At 40.1% G+C, this 24,435-nt stretch overlaps 1 protein-coding gene across 7 annotated transcripts in view; it reads left to right on the forward strand.

Moving 5' to 3' along the window:
- Lpp (LIM domain containing preferred translocation partner in lipoma) overlaps positions 1-24,435 on the forward strand; it is a 599,010-nt gene that overhangs the window by 274,121 nt on the left and 300,454 nt on the right. For 6 of the 7 annotated variants that reach the window (XM_029544361.1, XM_029544363.1, XM_029544362.1 and 3 more), the window contains one exon: positions 14,937-15,065. In XM_029544361.1, the coding sequence (XP_029400221.1) occupies positions 14,937-15,065 (129 nt within the window). The remainder of the gene's footprint in view (positions 1-14,936; positions 15,066-24,435) is intronic. The other variant, XM_021209404.2, reaches the window with a different exon arrangement.

Raw genomic sequence — 24,435 nt, forward strand, 5'->3', positions numbered from 1 at the left:
TAAGTATTTGCTGAAAGTGTGTGTGTGTGTGTGTGAAGAGAAGAGAGAGAGAGAGAGAGAGAGAGAGAGAGAGAGAGAGAGAGATGAAGTGTCCCATAAAATGCTGATAAGCAAAGCCATGGAAAGAGGCTGCCATTTCTAAGGATAAAGTGAACACAGTATTGTGAACTATGAAGAAACCTAATTCATGTCTGAAAGTCCAGTTATGATTTCTTTAAGCAAACTCACCTTTTTTTGAAAAGAGTTTACAGGTTTACAGCCAGTATGTGTATGACGGCTGATAGTCACCTTCCTGTTTCCCATTGTGCCCATTTTTAGGCATAATGACCTCAGGTCCACAACTATGCCCACTTTCATTTGTGAACCCACAGTAACTGACAGCTCCCTAGATCATATTTGGATGGAGCTTATCACAGAGGTTGCCTTCACCTCTGCCCATCAATATGATGAGGGAAGAGGACACTGATGTAGGAGCACATTTATGCTACTGAGCCTGAGAATGTGGTAGTGGGAAGTGTGTGATCATGAGTGGATGTGGCAGCCTACTCTGAGCCATGTGCTCTTTTCTTACGGTGTTGTTTGGTCCATGGAAATATCTAAGAAGGCTGAGGATGCTCTGTGCTTTGTGACCCTTTACCTTCTTCCTTCTAGGTCATTGGTTCAAGAGCAGCAGTAAGGAGGTTGCTAGTGTCATGATTTCTCTCTTCCTGTGTATGTGTACGTGTGCTTGTGTGTGTGTGTGTGTGTGTGTGTGTGTGTGTGTGGGTGGCCAGACTGTTGGGTTCTTTACCATTTTCTGATTTGGGGCAATATGATAGCTAAAAGTGTATGTCAAACATTGCTTTTTGTTCTGCTTCAGCTTCTAGATCAGCATTCAGATGTGAGCAGGTAGATTTGGGGATTCTGTATTTGTAAAACCCTTTTGGAAAGCAAGTCCAGTGTTGATAGGAGCTACTCTAGTAATTCCTTTAGAATATTTAATCTTTCATGTGGTGTCTTCCTCCTCCTTCTTCCTTTTCTTCCTCCTCTTCTTCACTTTTCTTCCTTTTTCTGGCTTTATACTTGCCAAAAAAATATGCTACTGGTGAATAGTATCCTCAGATCTTTCCTATTTTTCAGATCTACTCTACTGGGTATGGTTGTATATACCAATATTCCCATCCCAGGTCTTAGGCGTCTAAGGAACTATTTCAGGCCAGTCTGGGCTATGTAGCATGATCCCATTTCAAAGTTAAGATAAATGATAAATTCACATTAGGTAAGCCTCTTGCAATTTGACCCTGAAATATATATGTATGCCCATCTTTACCAATCTGCTACCTTAGACAATAGCCTAAGATACGTCCATGTTGTCGGTGAGAAGACCTTCAATCAGTAGTCTAAAACCTTTGGGAATTAGTCCTGGCCACTGAGGGTTACTGTGGGTAACCAATGAGCCTGGCCCCCACCCATGGCTTCCGCCTAAAAACTGAGAACCTCCAATAGACTCCAGAGTTCCAAATCTGTCATATCATGCAGACCACGTCATTGTGGCATTTGTCTAGTTGGCTGTTAAGTGCTTCCTACTCTGCTGTCCTCCCAGAACCTGGTGTCTCTCCTTTGGTTCCCCTCACACATTCCTTCCTTACAGGATCTTCTTTCTTACTGTTTGTACTTTCCGTGCCCAATAAGATTTCTTCCTTTAACCCTCTCTCTTCTCTTACTAGGAGCAGGGATATGAAGGGGTCAGCTCAGTGGTTGGTCACCTGATAGCTGGATGTGGTAAAGATCCGTTCTGTGATTTAGTAACTGCAAGGCCCATCATCGAGAAGATAATTCCCATTATCTTCTACAGTCCTCTTCATGGAAAAAGTTTTCATAATCGAACTCAGTTTATCCCAAAGTTTTTCCATCATCTTATTACGAGAGTTACATTTGGTTTAACACACTGTCATTTTCTGCAGTCCCACATTGAAATCCCAGGGTCCGTTGGTCATTGTGTACATGTCCTGTTTTTTTCCTGTATTCATCAGCAAGGTCTTTGGGCTTGAGAGCGAGTCTGATTTGTTCCAGTCCATTTATTTCACTGCCCATCATTTTGGCCTATTCATAATACAAATGACTCATTGCTTTTATTCTAATTTTTTCCCATTACAGCTAAATGTCCCTAAACAGTTAATGTTCAAGAACTTGTTATTTCCTTCCTGTGGTTGTGTACTGCCAGCCACATGCATTTTCTCCTTTTATTGAACTGTTCAGAGGGCTCCATGACTTACCTTACTCTTACAACATACAACAGTGTCTCCTCTGTAGGACTTTGCTGTATTGAAATGATGTTTCCATTTTTAAACAATACCAAGTCAAACTTCCCTGCTTCATGTTTGCTGGCTCATACTTGCTTATCTTTTGACTGGCCAGTATGTTTTCCATTAAAGAAGAGCTGTACTTTATTTTCTACCGTCTTGTACATGGTTTCCTACCAGTCCTGGCTTCCTTCTCTGTCTCTGTCTTGACATACCTGATGCACCAAGACTCAATGATAAAAAGCTCCCGCGTGAGCCTTAGGAACATGTTTACAGCTTCACCTGCAAAATGACAATTTCAAGAATATTTTCCTGGAAAACCATTTTGTCTAGCAGTGTCTACCTCATTGTAAATGCTACCTTGAAATCCAACTACAGAGATAAGCAGTTACTGCTGCTTAATGTTCCCGTCATCTGATGTATGCCTCTTCGTGGAGTGATGCAATTAGTCCTGGACATTAATCCTGACTTTCAGCTATATTTTATAAAGTTAGAATTGCAGCACAGTATAGAGAAGTCCTACAGAAGTAATTTGATATCATGAATCACCAACTCCCTATTTGTCTGTTCCTATTCTAGCCAGTTCTTTTTATGAGGGAACTCCAGGCCTATATTTCTCAGCTGGCCCACCTGTCTGTACCACCCCAGTTACTAGAATTGCTGATCTAGCTCAGTGACAGGCTTCTGTGTTCCTGGGTGTGTATTCTTCCCATTATCTTCCATTTCATTTCCATTTTAGTACGAACCTAAAATGTGATGCTTTACCTCCTATGGCATCCATAGTTCTTACTTTGTTGGAAGAATATAGATTAGGAACTCAGTTGATTTTTGTAGATTGGTTGTTGATTGTTTGAGTTCACAGTGGGAAATTTGGAAAGCAGAGAGTGTGCTATGTATCACACTTAACCTTTTCCTGCTAGTGTGAGCTTGCAAAGAGTTTACCGTGTACTACTTTTGCTGGCATGGGGTGATAAAGCTAGGAAATGGGAGAGGAAGTTATATAGTTCTTGTGCAAATTAAGGTTTTCTATTTTTCATCTTTTGCTACTGTTTGGAAAGTACAGCCTCTGTTCATGGCAGCCTCACATGTGTTTCCTTAGTGTCATTTCAAAAAGGGGGAAATAAATATGGCATTTTTTCATAGTGAGAATAGTAAAATCACGAAGATTTCCCCTTTTTTGTTGGTGAAACCTCAATCGCACTAGGCACAGATTCCTGTACTTCAGCTATGCGTGCCAAGGCAAAGCACACAGAACAGCAGACTGGAGTTGTAAAACCCAGGATAACAAGAAATGCTATAGAACCCTTACATTGCACAGCAGTAGGGAGGCCTGGGAGCCAGTGCCTGTGCTACTCCACACTCAGTGGCAAGCTTACCCAGCTAGTGTATTGTCTTTAGAGAAAGGAGGCTCCGGACTGCTTATACAGGGAAGCTGTATTTCTTTTCTAAAGCTCTTCCTTCCACATAACTGTGCATGGTACAATTCACCCTGGGTGTCTTACAGTCCCTACACACAGTTCTAATAAATGGATTGTTCTCTTTGGCAGTTAGGATGACATTTGAGGAAGTTTTGCAATCTAAAGCTTTATGCATTATTAGAGAGCAGTAAAAAGCTGTCTGTTCATGCCTGTGGTGACCTGCTATGGACTCCAAAGGGTGGGGCCCAACGGAGCAGAAGAAGAAATAGTAGTAGAGCTGGTAGTGGCCCTGATGGCTGCAATTGGGAATTCTGGGAAAGAAAATGGTGTCTGAGGATGTGGAGAACACAGGGGCAGGAAGGATGCTTACAGGATTCTTGCTTTCTTCCAGGTGGGTGGCTTGGCTTGTTTTTGTGTTTGTGGAATGAGAATATTCTCTGAGGCAAATGTTAAGTGTGTATTTCTAGAAGAGATGTTGATAATAATCCCTCATTAATGAACGGTTCTGTGCAGTCTCCAGATAGTATTGTGGCAGGAGGGTGAAAATAATGCCTTGATAATTCGTGGATTTCTCTGTATTGCTATTGTTCTCTAATTAAATGTGTATTAAGCTCCAACAAGGCGCTACGAAGAATGTCAACTTACAGATGATTTTCAGCAGACTCAGATTTATAAACACCAATAAATGGAAAGTCACAGCACCCCTCGGAGGTGGTAAACATATTTGTTCTTCCTACAAATGAGAAGTGAAATAGGCTGTACTCAACCCTACCAGAACTGATGGTGGAACTGAGAACTGTTGAGCAGAGAGAAAAGCATTTTCCATCACTAGGAATTGGATTAGAATGTATTATTAAGGAACTATGCCTAAATGTGCTTAGAGTTGTGAGGTTTTAATTAAATTGTTCCAGCTACTGTTAGCATTTGGGTTAGCATCAGGCTGCCAAAGTATGACACTATGTTTCAAATTTAGTGTAGAAAAGGATTGGGAAAGAGACTGAATACTTGGTACTCAAGAATTTAGATTTGTTCACTCTGTGGGAGGTGCTAGGGATGTACCTTCTAACAGAAATCTCAGATACTTCTACAATCAAAGATGGCGTATGTTCCCTTTGAAACCCAATTCTTGCTTGTCTTTTTCAACACACCCTTTCCCTGGAACCAGAACTTTTCCTTTACACAGTAACCATTTCCTAGACCTTATCTAGTTGGTACAGTTACAGAAGGCCTGTCACATGCTTAGGTTCGTTCCTCTCCTGTCACCTGGTCTCCAAGTTATCTTTTCAGGTTGTGATATTATTCTCCTGTTTCTTAAGTGAAAACCAAAATGAAGAGCACATGGATTTGTTAAAAGAGTATGTGCCTTTAAATCCTTGACATTTATAGCCAGTGGGACTCAGATTTCACCTTAAGTGTGAACAGCAGACAGGAGACTTACACTGAGAAAGTTAGTTGAAGGGAAATATATCTTACAAATAAAACTCATGGCTGAAAGAGGGGAGCGGTGGAAAGTGCAGGTGGAGTGACCAGTTCAGGCTTTCATTTTTCCTTTGTTTGGTGTCTTTATTCACACAGGCTCAGCACTGAGCCCTTGGCAGGAGCACAGTAGGTCTTTGATTATCATTGACTCTCAATAGTCTGTGAACAAGGAAGCATTTTTCAGGAAGGAGTGCACTGCAGAGGCATGGGCAGCATTCAGACTACAGGAAGGGTTTATAAGTTGAGATGAGAGTAGTGAGACTTGAAGACTTCATCCTCTAGGATGGCAAAGTCACTTGTCATGGCCACCTGTCAGTTTGTAATGCACCAGCTAGCTACATGCTCCAGTCATGATTGTTGGACTCATTCCTGCCTAAGGGGAGATCAGGTCAGTGGTTTTCTGATTTGTTCTCAAATTTTTTATCAATGTTAACCTTGGACATAAAAATAGGAATTCATGTTGGGAGTGTTAATGTAAACTATCTGAGAACTTCCTAAAATATATGTGATTCATACCATGTGTTTGTTCCCACATCAACACGGAATCCCAAGATGCAATTACCCATGCGCGCACTCTGCTTCGTCATGGGGCTGTGTTTATCCTTTAACTATCCTCATCTGGGAGCAGTGCCAAGCTCCCTGTAAGATCTGTACATGTGGACAGTGTGATCACACATGACCCTGTGAATCTGACCTTGCTGTCTTCTCTCCCAAAGCACAGTCCTGTTGCACACACAGTACATTGCACTGTGCCCCCAGAACCCCCTGTTCTTCAGCTGAGCACCTTAAATGGTCTTGTCCATCCAAGGTCAAGACTTTTCTCCTTTGTCCATGCAGCTCTGTCTGGTTTCCACGCTTTCTCTGTTCTCTCTGTTTTTTATTTATTTTTCATTTCATGTCTCTTGCCACATATCCTTCCCTACTTGGACTCTTCTACAGAGATTTGTAGTTAAAACCACACTGGGAGGCCTGATCCTTCTTTCTCCGTCCTCCTCTGTGCCTCTTCTCCATCCCTTCTTTTTCCTTTGCCATCTACTTTGCCATCTATGTTCTTGTCCATCATGCCAGTACATTCTGAATATTTAATAACATTTATAGAAAAAAGAATGGGAACTACCTTACATTAGGTATTCATTGTTAGAGAGATTAGTATCAAAGCTAGAATTTTTGTTGAAATTGAAAGACTCTCTGTCTCTCTCATTGTCTGTCTGTCTATCTGTCTGTCTGTCTGTGGGCATGTAATCCAGAGCTGAGTGATTCTAGTAGGCAAATAACTGACTGGATCACTAACTGATCAGTAATCTCCAGGAATTTGCTTGTATCTCCCTCCCCATATCTGGAACCCAGATTTGATACCGGTGCTGGGAATCCAAATTTGGATCCCCATGCTTCTGGGATGCAATGGCTACTCTAATGTCAACTTAACGTCCAAGATAGAGTTATCTGAAAGGAGGGAACCTTAATTGAGGAAACGCTTCTATATTACCCAGGTATAAGGCATTATATTATCTCTGGGCAAGTAGTCCTGGGATCTATAACACAATAGGCCAAGCAAACCATGGAAAGCAAACAAGCAAGCAGTACCCTTCCATGTCCTATACATCAGATTCTGCCTCTAGAATCCTGTCCTGCTTAAGTTCCTATCTGGAATTTCTTCAATGTGGAAGCATAAGCCTATTAAACCCTTTCCTCCACAAGTTTCTTTGGTTATGGTGTTTCATCAAAGCAGTAGTGTACCTAACTATGACATGGGACAAGTATTTTACCAATTTAGCCATCTCCCACATCAATGGAGCTTTTCTTTTTATGTGATTACATCTATGACCTCATCTTTGATAATTTACAAAGCTCATTCAATCTCAGCCTGTCTGTAGAAAGGATCTTCCCTATTTTCCAATCCATTTTGATGTAAACCAAAGTGTAAGGGCTTAGCAGAGAGACCCTTTTAGCTGGAGCTCCAGTTGTACTTGCTGCTTGGATAGACTGTAGTGCTTCCCTCTTGGTCTCTGGTATGCTGTCCAGCACGGACAGTAAACTCCATGGGTTTCTAAGGCTGCTAGGATATTTGCTGAGATGTTGCTGAAGCTTTCCTAAGTGTGGCTACCTCTCTGTTGACAATGGTAGTGCAGAGAGCCTGTGTAGACTGGGTGCTTTGGGCCAGACTGCTGGGTAATGATGCATGCTCAAGGGATATTTCTCAGAATGGAAAAGGAAATTTGGAAAAGAGAAAATGGCACCTAGACCTGGGGTGTTTCTTTGGCAGCTAATCCACCTTTTATTGCTAGCAGATATGATTTCTCTAGTATTTCAATAATTCATCATAAAGGTTTTGTCCAGTTTAGGCCTCTGTGATACGATGTGATGAGTGCCTTACCTTGCCCTCTCTTAACTGCTTGCTGGAGTCCAGTCCCCTTGTTGCTTCCATTTTCTTTAAGTAGCAGGTGACTCTTAAAGATTGGGCTTCCTCTAGAAAATATTGTTACTGATTCTACTTGAATATGTCAAGTGTGTCGGTAATGTCTGTAGTTCCAAGAATCAAAATAATGCTTAAGTGAAATGGAAGCAGAATAATCCAGTCTGGAAAAGTGAGTATAAGCGAAAGAATAAAAGCCACTACAAATTAACTTAAAACCCTTTATACCCCCATATTGCGCCACAGTGCACAGTCTTGTGTATAGACAGAGCATCAATTTCTTCTTGCAGGAGAGCAGAAAGAGCAAGTCCATGCTCATGTTGCTGGTGAGGGGCTTAGAAAGGACAGTGATTTGCCCAGGTTTCCACTACTCATGATGGCAGAGCTAGGAAGAGATGCTCAGGCTAAGCACTCCTTCCATTCCATCTGTCTCTGCTCACAGAGTTCTGAGGGAAGTTGGATTGGTAGGAAGTGCTGTATTTGGTGTAACGTGTCTAAGCAGTTCGTCATGCTGAGACATTAGCTCATTTGGTTATGAGCTTCACAGGTCAGAACCACTACACGGTCTCCTTTTCTTTTACATGAGTGTATTGGATTCAAGGAACTGTGGTACAGGTTTCTGTGTCTCATAATTAGCACATGGCTGGATGACTTAATTAAGCTTTGCTTTTTGATGGAAAGAATAAGATGTTGGTAGATGCTCACAGTCTCCCTGTAAAGCTTATCGATAATGATTCTAAGACACCTACAGAGTCCATGTCGCACTGTGTAGTAGCCTGAAGATGGGCTCTTCTTTCCTGCATTTCACTATTTGTATTCCACCAATGATACTGGAAATGAGTAAGTTTTGTTTTCTTGAATCCCTCTCTCCTCAATGTTTTCTCTTCTAGAAGGGGGAATAAAAATAACTTTCTTATTTATTTAATGGACTTCTGAAATGATCCTTTGACGCAAAGTATTTGCTTTGGCAATGAAATGTTTCATAGTGTGTGCAAGGGGGGGGGCACCGTTTAGTCTTTTAGCATTGTTAACACGTTGTTATCTCTTTATTAAAATTTTATTAACTATGAAGGAATTTTTTCAGAAGAACTATTTGGGTCCCCCTGTCACAGAGGTCTAACGTTTCATTAGCCCCCCACCCCTTTTCCTGATAATCATTGTTATACAACATGCAATACTTGGCATGGGACAGAACAGTTTTTCTCAATTTCCCATTTGGTTGTGGGACTTTACCATGGAAAGAACTCAAGCAAAAAAGATTTGTAAACGATCATCAATGTTGTAAATATCCAAACACTAGAACATGTATGAATGTGACTTCACATATATCCTATTCCAGCTTATTGATCTGTTTTGGAGCAGAATATATTTAAAAGTTACATCTGCAATACAGTTGTTGCAAGCCAAAGCATTGTTTGCTTTGTTGCTAATGTGGTCAGAGTATTTATTATGTTGATATTTACTGTCTAACACTTAGAAAATATGAATTTATTAATCTCTACAACTTTATGACATGATTGGGGATCTAAGTTCAATATTTTAAACTTACAAAGTTAACAAACATATATAGCTATCAAATCCTCATTGTCTGGATTTGGAATCTTTATACCAGGGTTTGTATTGTGTTTAAAAGTCTTTGAGGGGCCGTTCTTCAATTAAAAGAAACACACCATATATTAATCATGTCCTCAGTTTGATATATATGATGATATATAATGTATATTGTAAATTTGGTCATTAAAGTAGATATATACCAAGTTTTGCTGATAAGAAATATGCCTTTTTATTTATCTTTGTGGATATGGCCATCTTTTTCTCGTTCATAGTACTAGAATTCTGGGAATAATGAATTTTAATAATTACAATAAGAAAAGTAATGCAGTTGAATTCATACTGACTAAATGACACAAATAGACTTGAAAAGAAAATAACAGGGACATTTATAATCATGCTTTGCTTGTGTTATTAGTTTCCTGGATTCCCTAAAATGAACTTTATTTCTATTTTTAGGTTGTCTGGGAAGGTATTCTTTTCATAGACTATGATTCTAGGAAACCAGGTTCCCAAGGTGACCTTTTAGAATAATATTTTTAATTTTTAAAATTATGAATTAATTACATCATTTTGTTTCTTCCTTCCCTCCCTTTTACCATAAATCCTCCTTTTAATTTCTTTCAAATTCAAGGGTCTTTTCTTTAATTGTTGAGATATGAATACACACATGTATTCACCTCTGTGTGTGTGTGTGTGTGTGTGTGTGTTTGTACACCTTTCTCCTTTTCTTGTTTTCATTAGCACAGGAGAAGACCTCCAACGATGTTGGCCTAATCGCTAATGCAATAGTTGCTCCTGCTCCCACACTTCTCACTTGCTCACAACTCTGTGCTATGTAACACAAGATGAGTTCATTTCCATTGATAAATGGTGAATGGCCTCAGTGGTATGCAGCCAGTTAAGACTTGCTTGGTTTAGGCAAGGCCTATGAGTAAACACTAAAATGTTTGAGTGGAAGGTCTCTAATGGGCAGATTATTGGCAGAGTTTCAGAGTAGCACCTCTCATATATTGATGTTTAATATATGGGAATAATTTTACAGGTCTAGGATACCTTTACAGTAGTAGAATATCTGATCTACATCTAAGACTCAAGTAAATCCACTTCATTCAGTTTTTACAAGATAACGTGGCCTGACAAAGCTGGCCTGTGCTCAATGGGAATAAACAGATTCCAGATAATCTTCCTGAGTGCATGACCTTTGATTCATTTTTGAGTATAAATTAACAATAGCAGATGAAAAGATTGCTAGGACTGACCCGTGCTGACACTTGAAAACAAATGAGAAATGCACGGATGCAGTATGTGAGTATGTAGGTATGAAGTCTGTAGTATGTGAATATGCAGGTCTGTAGTACTGCCAATATGCTGAGTTTCTCTCATATGATAATACAGTATGATAATAATACTGACATATTTGGCCATTTGAAGATCATGCAGGCTGCAATGGTATAAGTTAGGGAGGCAAGGTCTTATTAATAGTTCAGATGAAACAGCAAATATAATTCATAGAAATGGACTGCAAATGGGATGAAATATTGAATTTGGAGGAAAGATCTAAGAGCAGAATTTTATTTCATAAAAATATGTTTAACTCCTAATAACACTGATAAGTACAAGCAATGGATAAATGAACATGATATTTCTACCTTCCTCATTGCCAGTGCCCTGTTTCACTCTTAGTCAATTATCAATGTTTGGGCTAAAGGATAGTCCACCTTGCTCAGTCTGTTGGTATAGTTTGGCTTATTTCTCTCACATGCCATATGTTTCTGTTGGGAACCTATCTTTCATAGTCTGTTTTCATGTTCTTGCCAGGGTGGAGTCATCTCCCTATAATTCTACTATTGCCACCTAAAATTACAATTTTTTCCAAACGTAGTTTGTTGAGCTTTAGTTATTTTCATATATGTCTAGGATAATGGAAATGACTCTTCTGGGAGTTACATTGTGTGGACAGTTCAGTTATTGGAGTGCAGTGCGTAGATACCCTCTTAGGCCTGGCTTTTGTCTTCTTGTGTCATTCTTGTGAGCTCTGCATGGGTGTGGGTATGACACACTGGCACCCTTGGAGTCCTTTGCTACCTGCACTGTCTGTGCTGTGTCTTCTCTGTAACCGTTTCCATCCCTTGATTGATGCATGGCGAAGTTTTAAGTCCTACAGCAGCTGTAGACAAGAGTAGCAGCTTGAGAGTTCTAACGGGTGTTCATCAAAACAGGTCCGTGCAGTCCTAAGAGACCCGAGGAGTGGCCCACACTGCCACTGAGCTCAGGCTGACCATGTGGATTGGCTCTCACTCCTCCTGCTCCCTCAATGGGAGTTTTTGGAATCAATTCCCCAGTTAACTTTCATGCAGGCCTTCTGGCACAGCATTGTTTCTCAGGGAAGCCAGACTTACACCTTGGGATCTTTCTGGCTATGACTGGAGAAGGTGGAAAACCGTTATTACAATGGCTACTTAATCTGAGTGCCTGCGATATCTGGAACCAACATTAATGCAAATCACCAAGGACTCCTTCTAATTGTCGTTTGGCCTCTGGTATGCTGTGTAACCATTAGCTGACAGGCAGAACCATAGTGAGAATGTTTGTAAGGATGTAGGTTTCTTTCAGCTGCATTTAGGAATGCTTTGTGGAGAGCAAGAGAGGACATAAATCTGAAGATTCTGAAAGTAGATGAGTTTATTAAGAATAGGGTTTGTGTGGGAACCCGGGCAGAACTCCAGGGGTGGAGCCAAGATACAAAAGAGACACCTTGGAGGGAGAAAGTGTCTGTTCCTTGTTCATAATGAGGATCAAAATGTAGACACAAAGTTATTATATGAGGTCAGGTAGGGCAACTGGGGTTGTACCTGCAGAAGCCACTAGAATGAGGCTGGGACTTGTTCGTATATTGCATCAACCTAATCTGACAAGGGGAAATGGGGATCAGCCCCAACTCTCAGAAGAACATAGGAGACTGGAGCCAGTGGAGGTCTACAAGCTTGGGCTGGTCACAGTTCATAATTAGTCATTTCACTCTATAGCTCAGGTTAATCCTATGACTTGGATCTTTGTGGTTAGAATCCTGTGACTCAGGCCATAGGCAGTTAGTATATTTTGTGCTACAGGAAAGTACAGAAGTTGAAGAACTGATTATATCCTGTCTCTTTGCTGGTACCCCAAGGGAATACTTAATGAGTGATACTTACCTCAAGAAGAAGAATTAACAATAGTTATATTATGCCTATTAATTTATAGTTACTGGTTGCTATAATTAGTGCTATTTATGAAAATCATCGTAATTATAGCACTTTACAATTTACCAAGTATGTTCCCATCCACTCATCTGAGTCTTTAAGTAATCTCTGACTGAGTTAGGGCTGGTGATGGTCACTTCTCTTTCCAGATGAAGCAACTGTAGTTCAGGGAAGCATTTAACCAGACTCAGATCTACTGTCCTCCCCAATTTACTCTGTGTGTGTGTGTGTGTGTGTGTGTGTGTGTGTGTGTGTGTGTATGCACTCATCAAATTTCTATTATGATAATTTTAGAGGCACAGACAAGAAATGAAATTCACTTGGTTCTCAGTATTCACCCTGTGGAGCGGTGTGCCCTGCCTTCTCATCTGATGGTAGTTTAGTTATACAGAATGTTCTCCTATCTCTCTAGAATGAAAGGGATCCTTCTCTTTTCAATTTGAGATTCCCATACTATCGCATTGTGGGTAAATAGCTGACCCTTTGAGGGGCACATTAGTATTTTTATAACCTTACTACTTTAGGCATGGGCCAGTAAGATGGATTACTGGTTAAAAGTATTTGCAGTACAAGTGTGATGACCTGCGTTCTGTCCTCAGAATGCACATGAAGGTGGAAGGAAGGAATCAATTCTACAGAGTTATCTTCTGAGCTCCAGTGCAGTCTATGACTTGTGGATGCATAGACACATGTGCCCACATGAGAGTACATGTGCGTGCGCATGCGCGCGCGCACACACACACACACACACACACACACACACCTCTAATACTAATATAAAATTGAAAAGTTGAGTAACACCAAATCTCAGATTCTGATAAAACACATCCTACATTTTATACCACTATTTCCCAAGTGTGGGCTGGGGCAGATGTTCTAGGGTAGTCTTTCAGCCTGCGAGATGTGTGATAGCATCCTGATATCCGTTTGAATGAATGTATACCCAGGTCCACATATTCTTAATCATTTAATTTCATTTTTAGATCATATATTAGAGTATTTACTTGTTTCTATTATACCTCATGCCCCTTACCCAAAAACTGTTGATATAAGAATGGTTACAGAATGAAAATCCTTTTAACATTGCCAGTATCATTACTCATCAATAAATTAAGGACATGCCTATTGACCATTTACACTGTTCAGGCCTTGATCAAGATTATAGGAAATAGTGTGTCCAAAACAAGTTACATCTGTGCTTCATCAATCTTACCTTATTGTAGAGATGAGAAGGACCATAGCCAAATGGTTAAAAAGACAATGCTTAGATAGTAGCTGCTAAGATGAGAAAGATAAACAGAGTGGATTGAGGGAATTGAAAGAATAATAGCATCCTCAGTACATGCCAGGGGCAAAATCATGAGATAACTACTTGGGATAACTTTCTTAGAGGTACCCATAGTTAAGGAGGGCTCAGACACAGGAAGTAACATGGTGATGTGTGGTGGTATCTTAGGAGCTGATCCCCAATTTTCAATATGGATGTAGTTGTTCTTCCTAGTTTGCCTGATGTAGACCAAGGTGTGTTGGGGCTCTCGTTGTGCTGACTGCATTGGGTTGACTGATACATCAGAGTCCACTTAAGTTGTGGTACCACACTTAAAGACCATGTAAGGCTGAGAGAAAGTGGTATGGTGGGCAAAGAACTCATTTGCTTCTGTTTGTAACTTTATTGCCTCACCCTTCTTCCAAATCCTAGGGCCACGTCCTTGTCTTTTTCCTTGCTTTGAGCTGTAGGCAAACTGTTCCCTTGCTTTTCCCAGCTCTGCTGAATAGTTGTCGAAAATGGCCAAGCAGTACAACTGTTGTCAGTTCTCCTCTTATTGGTTCTGAGTGTGAGTTTCATGGACCATTGGCAGATGTGTCCCATTGCTCCTCAGCTCCCTCACACATCCTCACTATATGTGCTTCCTGTGCAGCTCTGTGACCTAAGTGACCTCTTTCTGCTTCATGTGTTATGAGTTGTACCTGGGCTTCCTTCACCTGTACATGCCTCCTGCCACTAACCAGAGACACATCTCTCGTGCTTCATGGTACCAAGTGTGGATTTTTCCATTGGGATATGGTTTCCCTTCTTAACCATTGCTTCTCCACTAAGGTACCATCAATGATTTCTGAGTGCAGAGGGCCTCAGTTGTATGGATCCTAAAGTGCAGACATTGAGGAATTAATTTCTTTCACTTAAAATTTCATCAAAATGTCTAAGTATATGGCTTTAGAGGCCACCTTACTATGATTTGATGAAACCTTAAAAAAGGAGGGGAGAGCCGGGCGTGGTGGCGCATGCCTTTAATCCCAGCACTTGAGAGGCAGAGACAGGCAGATTTCTGAGTTCGAGACCAGCCTGGTCTACAAAGTGAGTTCCAGGACAGTCAGGGCTATACAGAGAAACCCTGTCTAGCAAAACCAAAAAAAAAAAAAAAAAAAAAAAAAAAGGATGGGGTGGGGGGGTGGGAGGAGAGGAAACAGTAAAAAAAAACAAATTTCACCTGAGAAATTTGAATTCATATTGTTACCTATGGAAACTAACAGAATATGAATGTGCTTTCAGCAGGGAACTAATCCTGGAGGCAAGACTCTGGAAGAAAGGCGCTCCAGCCTGGATGCAGAGATTGACTCCTTGACCAGCATCTTGGCTGACTTGGAGTGCAGCTCACCCTACAAGCCACGGCCCCCACAGGTAGGTGCTTCTCACTGTGCTTCTTGAGCAGTGGTCTTCACTCTATCTGGAAAGTGAAGTTTCTTCTGAGAGCCTTTCTTTCTTGTGTGCACCTCCTTAAAGCCAGTGGCCCTACCTCCTGATCTGACAGGGCCCCATTGCATCCCATAAGCTATCAATGAAGTCACAACCCTCTGGTACCATCTCCCACATGCTACCAGACATTCACTGTCATGCTAAGAACATAATTATCAGCTCATACTAGTTAGCTAGCAGTAACTTCGTCAGCATGTATTGTCAGCGTCATCCTTCAGAATGACGACTTCTCTGGGATGATATAGATAGCATAGCTAATTTCATTACTGTGCCCTTTTTCTAAATCATCTCTTGTAGATATCTCATTATACATTGTCAAAGTTTCTACATATGAGACTTAGCACACATCTATGTAAAGTCATGCTGTATGCTAAAGAAGCTTCTGTTTTGTTGTTGCTGTTAGAAGTAATGATCAATGTTTCAAAGGTCATGTCTGCTAACAGTGCGACTTCCATACTAAACAGAACGACTGACTTTTTTGTATTTCTGTCCTCCCTCTCTGCCTTTGACCCTCTTTTTGAGAGTAGGTCTTGACTGTCTTAGAACTCACTAGTATATAAGCAAGGCTGACTTTGAAGTCATAAAGCTGTCTCTCAAGTGCCAGGATTGAAGACATTTGCTAGCACACCAAGCCTTTTGGACGTTTGTGAGTGGGTTTAACTGGCATTATAATTTTTGGTGCATCAGTTTCTTGCCAGATTCACAGGAAGTAAGTGAAATCAGTTATTGTCTTTCTGCCACAAATGTTGCACGGTTCCTTTCCTATTTCTTCTTACTTTGGAGCATAGATATATTTCTGAGTTTTCATTTCTCATCTGTGTTTTTGAAGCTGCTGTGCTGTCACTAGAGAGTATCGCCCTCCTGCTAAGTATAGGAGGAAGGGCCAAGTCTGTTGCAGGCCTTCTGTGTCCCGTGTAGCCGGTTAACAGGATTCTAGATGCCAAAGTTAGGCAGGTCCTTTTGCTAGTGTGTGGTTTGATTCTGATAATGTTTTTGGTTTTCTGATTGGCAGCACATAGACCTCTGTGTGTCTCACTCTATTGGTTAACAGGAGTCATTGTATTGTCAGTGTACCCTAACAAATTACAGAGCAGTCCTGCTTCTGTGCTGTCAATCATTCATCACTCATCTTCATCTAAGATTGAAGTATCTTTGTTAGACACATCCCCATCCCCTTCCCAGTGCATGTAATGAGACTGGCAGGTTGGCTGGGAACAAAAGGCAAAACAGACCAAAGTCGAACTCTAGTGTATCTGTATCGGTTCTGTCTCTCCCAGCAGTGCACGTGGACTCCGTTTCTTATTCATTAGCTCAGCTTTGCCTGTAGAGCAGGCATGGTGGCTTTTGTGGTGAACTGCACAGAAAAGGAAAGTGCATTGTTGGGAGCAGAGTCATAGGCCCCTGCAGTAGCTGTCTAGTAGCTCCTGTCACAGTATGAGGCAAACTGTGGCTGCCAAGACAAGCACACAGGAAGAGAATGGTAGGGTTTTTCAGAAGATGGCAGAACTATGCAGTCTTGCTCACACGTGTGTTAAGTAAGCCAGAGGCTGTGTGCTATTGTGCCATTGGAGGCACAGAGAGAGCAACCTGAGACCCAGGCCAGGTTGGGAGCACACTCGAGGCTGTAGGAAGCCACTCTACCATTAACTTGCAGACAGTTTGACACCATTAATGAGTTTTGTTATTAAACTGAGATTTTAGCTTGTCAATTATAGAGCATAGAAAGTTGTTGAAGGGTCTCAAGCAGGGGGGAGCTAAAATTCATTCTGAATGGAAATGGGGGAAACAAGACCAACTCTGAAAAGATGGAGATGATCAACAGAACCATTTCCTAGAAATGATGCTCATGCTATCATCTGAACTTAAGCAAGTAAATGCCACACACCTAGTTTCTCAGGAAACAACACAATGACTGCCACCAGACTCAGTTACGTTCTGCAAAATGGTTTATGTGCTCCTTTTAAGCTGGGTTATTGTTTAGTTTTTGTTTTTTACTCCCAAGGGCTTCTTTTTTTTCTTCTCCATTGACCTTTTATTGAAATTTTTTTCTTTTAATATTTTGATTACAGTTTATCTTCTCCTCTGATATTCTCACCAGTTCATCTCCCACCCAAATCCCCCTTCATAAACCCTCTCTGTCTCCCTTTCTCTCTCCCTCTCCCTTCCTCCCTCTCCCCCTCTGAGAAAGTAAACAGACATCTAAAGAAGAAAAAGCAGGAGAAATGTATATAGACACAAAGACACATAGGGATCCCATAAAAACACAACAGCAGAAGTCATAATAGATATGCAAAGATTGTGTAACGAATGGGAGGAAGAACAGAAGGAGGGAAGAAAGGAAGGAAGGAAGGATACAAAAAGTCAAGCCCTAGTGAAACATTCTGAGACCAAGGACCTCCAAAGATGCATTGTGTGGAAAAAGACTGTGCTGGGAGATTTTTTCCTTCATGTCAACTTTCTTCTTTAGGATAATGTCTACATGTGCTGCCTATAAAATAGTGCACTTTGATTGTTTTTTTTTTTTTTTTCAGCAGTGGTCTTAACTGAACATTCTTACTGTGAATACACACCCATAGTCACTGCCAGCTTCTTGATTGTGATGCACATGTACTTGTCTTCTCACTTGACTAGGGTATATGCATCTTACCTCTGAGATATAGATAGTATACTGGATTTCATGGACAGAGAAACCGAGACTTAGCCAGTGTTTTGGTAGTCGTTTTTGAGTACTATGTGAATACAGGTGTACCCAAAACTTAGACTTCTGTTTCATTGTGTATTCTATAATCAGATTAAAGTCTTTGGTATTTATTTATTTATTTTAATTATTTTACTGTTGAATAAAAAAAAAGTATAAGTGACATTGTTCCTTAAGAATTAAAAAGTAAAACATTAAAAAGTAAAAAAGTTCCATTAAAAAGTAAAACATTCATGAGGTTAAAGTAATAACCAAAATGGCCTCTAAGTTAAATAGTTTCATAATTACATTGAAGTCTATGTGCTGTGTGCCTATTCCATTCTCAAATCAAAGCATAGTCTAGTCTATTCTTTTCAATTATTATAATTTAGAAAAGCAAGAGTTAATTAGGAGCTCCAGCTCATCCTTCTGTATTTTCTTCAATCCATGCAACTGAAGTGGATGTGTAAGTATTTATTGGCTAACATAATTATATGCTGTGAGAACAATAATCATACACTTACATATTAAGCTATGTGCCAAGAGCAGATGATGTCTGCTATAGATCATGTTGTACTATAGTTAGAAGGAACCTGAAATAGCCCCCCAAAATAGACTTTCATACCTAACTTTGATGTTTTCTATCTTTGAGGCAAAACATTTTAAACTCAAAACCTGGTGAGTTACCTGACCACCTCAAGTAGGCTACGAGGTTTATAGTCTGTCACTTGTCAAGTAGTCATTATGATTTCCCAGTCTGTCTCTGAATCACCTTTGTATGGCTACTATGACTTATGACCTGCAGAAAATGAGGCATACTGTGTAATGTTTGTGCAGGAAGAAGTTCCAGGTAGCACATTCACATAACAGCTTTCACAGTGCCTCTGCTCTTGACTAATTTAGCCAAAGCCTTTTCCTCTTTTTTCATAGAATTATCTCCCATCTTCAAGTTGCCCAATGTTAATTCTAATTAATTTTTTGTTTTTGTGTCTGTTTGGACGATGTGGCTTTAACTCTGTATTTTGGAAATATAAAGGCATGTGTTACCATGCCCTGGCTATAGGAAATTCCTAAACTTTTAAGTCAGGCAGATAGAGACGTGATCCACAATAACACAAAGAAGCACCTCACCACACTTTCTACTTTGCCATGTGCCTCATTTCATTCTGAAACTATGCAGAGACATTTTGTTAAAAAAAAAAAAAAAAAAAAAAAAGGAAACAGGATGTTAATAATGGACCTTTCAGAGCTAGTGAGGATCCTGCCACACGGGTCTTGGCTCCATCTGTTCTCAAAGGACACTGGGTTTCAGAAGAACACTGGGGCTCAGAAATTAAAACAGCGATGAAGGTAGTCTTGTTTGAAGCATAGTGTGTTTCTAATAGTAATATAAATTATGTGTACCTTAAAGGTGAGCTTAGGATCTAGTAGTGCTCTTACTGCTGGAGGACTTCCCAGGAAATGCTCAGTAGGGTGAGCAACAGTGTTTCTGCCTATGGTGGTTTTAGGTAGAAAACCTTTAGTAAATTTGCATTGTGTGTGTGTGTGTGTGTGTGTGTGTGTGTGTATACGTGTGTACATATAGATCATTCATATTATATATCTGATATATCAACTGTTAAATATAGCAAACTTGACATGATATAGGTCATATATTTGCATTGTATGAACTATAAAGAACAATATAAAAATACTTTTGTCAACATTTCCAAGAATAATATCATATATACATGATATACAACATATTATATATATATATATATATCACCTATTGAAAGTTTAAATGGAAAGCATATATATATATATATATATATATATATATACATACATACACACACACAGGGATACACACACACACAACTACAAGAAAGTAAACAATTTAATTAAGAATTAAAACTTACAAACATTTTATACTGCATACTAGAGAAACATTTTAGAAGCCTAAACATGAGAAATGGAAAGGAATTCTAGGCAAACGGCAGACCCAAGATGATCATAGAATATCAGAGCTTATGTGGTTCATAGATCATGCAACTAAATTTGTAACATAGCGGTAAAGAGGTTTTATCCACACAGGGAAACAGTATGGCTCCAGAAGGCTTACTTAGCAGCGGGCTAAATAACCATTTTCATTTTTTTCCCTCATCTATAAAAGAGCACTTTTTTGTGACAGCAGCAGCCAGCCAGCCAGCCAGCATAGTTCTTATGAATATCTTTACTTTATTTTCAAAATAGTATTTTTATGGCAATTTCATTGTCTTGGTGATTTATCAAAAGATTAGATGTACCAAAGACAAAGTGCAAAGTAACCAGAAATCATAAGATGATATGCTATCCTTCCATTTTCCCGTCCTATCTCTTGGGTGTTTGCTGTCACCTCAGTTTCAACTTAGGTTCCTAGTTGGAACCACTCTGAATTCCTGCTGATGTGTGTCTTTTAGAAAATGAGGGTCAATCGTCACAGCTTTCTCCTTCTCCAAAGAATCTGTGCTAAAATCCACCTCCTGATTCTTATTCTTAGACTGTCTTCCCTTCCCACACAGTATTTATTACGGTTGGAGATGTCATTTAGGTTACGTTTTTGTTGGATTATATTAATGTTCTACTGAAACTGAACATTTAACAACCTTTTTAAATCATAATCCATTCGAAAAGATCTAAAGGGATTTCACTACTGTCATTTAGACTAGTGTAACATTGCAAAATTACAGACTGAATTATTTGTGATTGAGAAAGAGGGAGAAGATGAGAGAGAAAGACAGACAGGAAGAGAGTTGAGAGAGAAAGCATTCACCCTAAGATGCTGTCTGATATTTCTCCTCATGCCTGGATAAAAGTGATAGGATAGAGGAATGACTTTCATTATAATAATACTTTCCCCTTGACTCTGGTCCTGATGCACAGCTCCTAACCCTGGAGTTCTCCTTACCCATGGCAGCTGATTCTCATTATGAGGTGACACTTGGTGAGCTCTCGGATGAGGGTCACTGAAGAGACAGAGCTGTGATTTAAAGGCTGGAGTTTCCATCTCTCCCTTCCATGCTCTGAGGTAGGGAGAAGACCTGTGGTTGGCTAGATCATGCCCCTGATGAAGGCTATAGAAATTCCAAAGATGGACTTCATAGAACAGCTCAGTTGTTGAAGTGACTGGGGCATGTCTGCCTTCAGTTGTCGAAGAGCAGAAGTTCTGATGGAGGGCCTTTGGAGACCTAGCTCAGAACTCTCGTGTGTACCTTTTCATTTCCACTCTTTACTATGGCCTCCATATTTCATTGTCCAGTGCATGGAGATGTTTCCGGAGTCCCTTCAGCCACTCTAGCAAATGAGACATTTTAATCATTTGCTGGAGGTAAGTTGGAGGTAAGTCACACAGAAACAACCTGGTGCTCAGAAATTGCAATTGGCGTGAGTATGCACAGCTTATGGAATGTAGTGTGTGCAGTGATCCAAGGTCCTCAGAATTCAGCTGAATTCTTGCATATTCATCTGGTGTCAGATGGAAAATGGATATCAAAATGAAGATTTATGTTCAGAGAACACAAGTACATTTTCTCTTGTTAAGTAATAGGAAAGAGTTGGAGAGCTTTAAGATGCCAAGGTTATAATGCGTCTACCATTGGCTGCTTTGTCTCCAGTCTGTAAAGCTAGAAAGTACACTTTCACAACCGTGGGGTACACACCCTGAGAGAGCTCCCTTGACACAAACTAGTCTCCATCACCAATCTAGTGTGGCTTTCATTGCTGTATTTAGAGGTTATTAGCACATGTCTGGGGCTTCCTTTCAAAGAAGGCTTTCTGGGGGTTTAAAGGTTGTACCAACTTTTTCTGAAGACTGCTTGTCCTGAAAAATAACAACTCATCCTTTCAAGGACAGAAAGTTGCTAAAATATTTCTTTGGCTGACCGTTGTCTTCTTTAACTGCAGCCTCAGCCTTCCCACACTGGGTGTATTTCATAGAGCAGCAGATTATGAGGCAAACCGAGAAACCATTTCAGGGGGTACAGACACTGCACTAAAGGATGTTTATTAGGAACTCATGTGGCCTGAGGTATTAGGTAGAGTAATCAGGGTGGAGCTATGTGGGGCCATGGGTAGTCTCTTCTCTCGTGATCCCAAGTTGTAGCTTGCAAAAGCCAGGAGCAGCTGCAGGAGAGATTTATTAGTAATTAAATGTTTAATATTTCATATTATTCACTTCAGCCTAAGCATGCTGACTACTGGGAGTTGAGAGCTCCCGCATGCTTATGCTGTATGAGGAGCATGGAGTCTTGCAGACACAGGGTTTTACTTTGGAGGAGGGAAGGTTGCTACCGTCTTGAGACTTGTGATATGAACATGGCATTTTCTGTTGAAGCGGGGATTGGGATAGTACCATATCCTTACTTCTTGCATTTTCTTGTGAACTGTGGGGGAGCAGACCTTGATTTGTTGAGAACGGATTTGTCTGTATATCGACATGAAATACTATGTGCTATGTGGAAGATATTAGCTGAAATATAATAAACTACGGTGTGAAAAATAGCCCTGTAGAAGAAAAATGGATGTACATTTTGCAGTGCCCATGTTTAGAGGATCTGGGTTATTTTGAACTAGTCTGTACCTGCCGGAAGACCTAGTTAAGTAACAATGGAGTGGGGGCGGACAAGCGGTTAGCTGACTCAGAGTTGCATGGTATGGGTTTGATGACGGGCAATTAATTTTTAGATTGCATATAATTGCACCTCTATAACATTTTATCTTTTCTTTCTTTGTAAAAGAGGCGATATTTATGTTTGTGTCATATGTGATCCATATAGTCAAACTTAGCTGTTAGAGTTCCCCCTGAATGCCATAAAATGTAACATTGAGAATAAAAAGTTACCACCGCTCAAGCTACCTTGTGTTGTAACCTGACAGACATGAAAGTCAATTTAAAGTATTCAGTGTAAGCCATCTCCTTGGACAGTAATGTGGTTGGGGGAGCAGATAGCTATGAGAAGTGTCATAGACCCACTCAACTGAAGTCCAGGAGGCGGTGTTCTTGCTGTAGCACCTCAGCTGTGGTCTCAGAGTTGCCTTTTCCTTTCATTTTCTTGCTAGACCTTGATGAGTCCTTGGCCCAGAACAAGTATTCCATTACTCCAAATCACTCAATCCAGTCATAAGTTTAAAAGGAAACACAAAAGGCACCCCTTGCTTGAGTTCCTGTTCTATAACAGCATCTCGGGGGAACGAATTCGCCCTATGTCCATGCAGAAGCACACATCACATTTGCAAAACTAAGACTGCTCCTTTCAGGACTGCGTTCTCTATTTCTTACTTCCTCTCCCACTGTTTAAATGTCTACTTTGGTAGTACTCTTCCTCAGATTCAAAAGTCCTTGTCCTTCTTTGTTTTTTAAAACAGCAAATAGGCAATGTAAAGCAAATACAATTGTGCCTTATCATGTAAGATTATTAGACATAACCACAGAAAATAAGTACCATTTGTGTGTGTGTGTGTGTGTGTGTGTGTGTGTGTGTGTGTGTGTGTGTGTTATAAGAGAAAAGGCTATATCTCTAATTGTCTACGGTCACTGTTTTATCCATTTAGACACACTTTTCTTTATTTGGCTTATAGCCAAAATAAAGTATACTGATGGTTTCTATGGACTGATGATTGGAGCTGTCTAATCACCCACATTACATATCACTATTATATGTTGTGAAGAACTCTCTGGCTCTCCAGACAACTCACCACATTAGGGTTTAACTGCTAAATTTGTTTTTCACGATGTAGGACATTTACCAGGGAAACCAAACATTTGTTTCAGTTGATACAGTAATTAATAATATGAAATTTAAGTTAGCTATGTTTTGTCACTTGAAAATACCTATTTCCTCACAGTACTAATGAGCTGGTTTTGCCTTGGAGTAAAAGATCAAATTGGACACATAATGCCAATAGGCACTATGGCCTTAGCATGCGTTATCCTTTCAGTTATTGTCTTTATGTGTGAATGGAGGAAAACTTTCTGTGTATTTGTGAAATCCCTGTTTAGTACCAGAGAAGTCAACTGGCTTTGCTTTAGTATATTGAATCACAAAGAACTCCAGTGAAAAATAAAATCCTCCTACCCCTTACCTCATAGAATATGCATGACTGTGTCCGTGTAAATGATAACGCTCCCTGAAGATTGAATTAACCCCCCCCAATTGTGATAAATTCCAGAAGACGTCAAGGCAAGATCAAGATTTTCATTATCTCAACACAAAAGTAACATTCAAGTTCATGTTTGTTCAATAAACCAAGCAAAGTTGTCTTCAGCCAGCCATCTCCTCCATGGAAATATGCCAGAGATCCTGTCTTGGGCTGAGGTGGAATTAGTGCATCAAAGTCCCATCTGTCTCTTACTTTACTATAATAAACATATAAAAATGTATCCAGGTGAATGGTGGTTCTATAAGGACAACTGAATGACAACCACTGATTGATATGAACTTCCTAGTTTTCCTTAACATTAACTTCTGCCATTTGAAGGTTGTGGTTGTGTTGAGAAATTGATTTTACTATGGACTATAATTCAGTATTATGCCTATTCTCTTATTATTGAACTGAAAAAAGAAATAAGTGTATATCCTTGTGTGTGTGTGTGTGTGA

This window comes from Mus pahari, chromosome 12, assembly GCF_900095145.1.
Source record: "Mus pahari chromosome 12, PAHARI_EIJ_v1.1, whole genome shotgun sequence".
In the NCBI taxonomy this organism is placed as follows: Eukaryota; Metazoa; Chordata; class Mammalia; order Rodentia; family Muridae; genus Mus; species Mus pahari.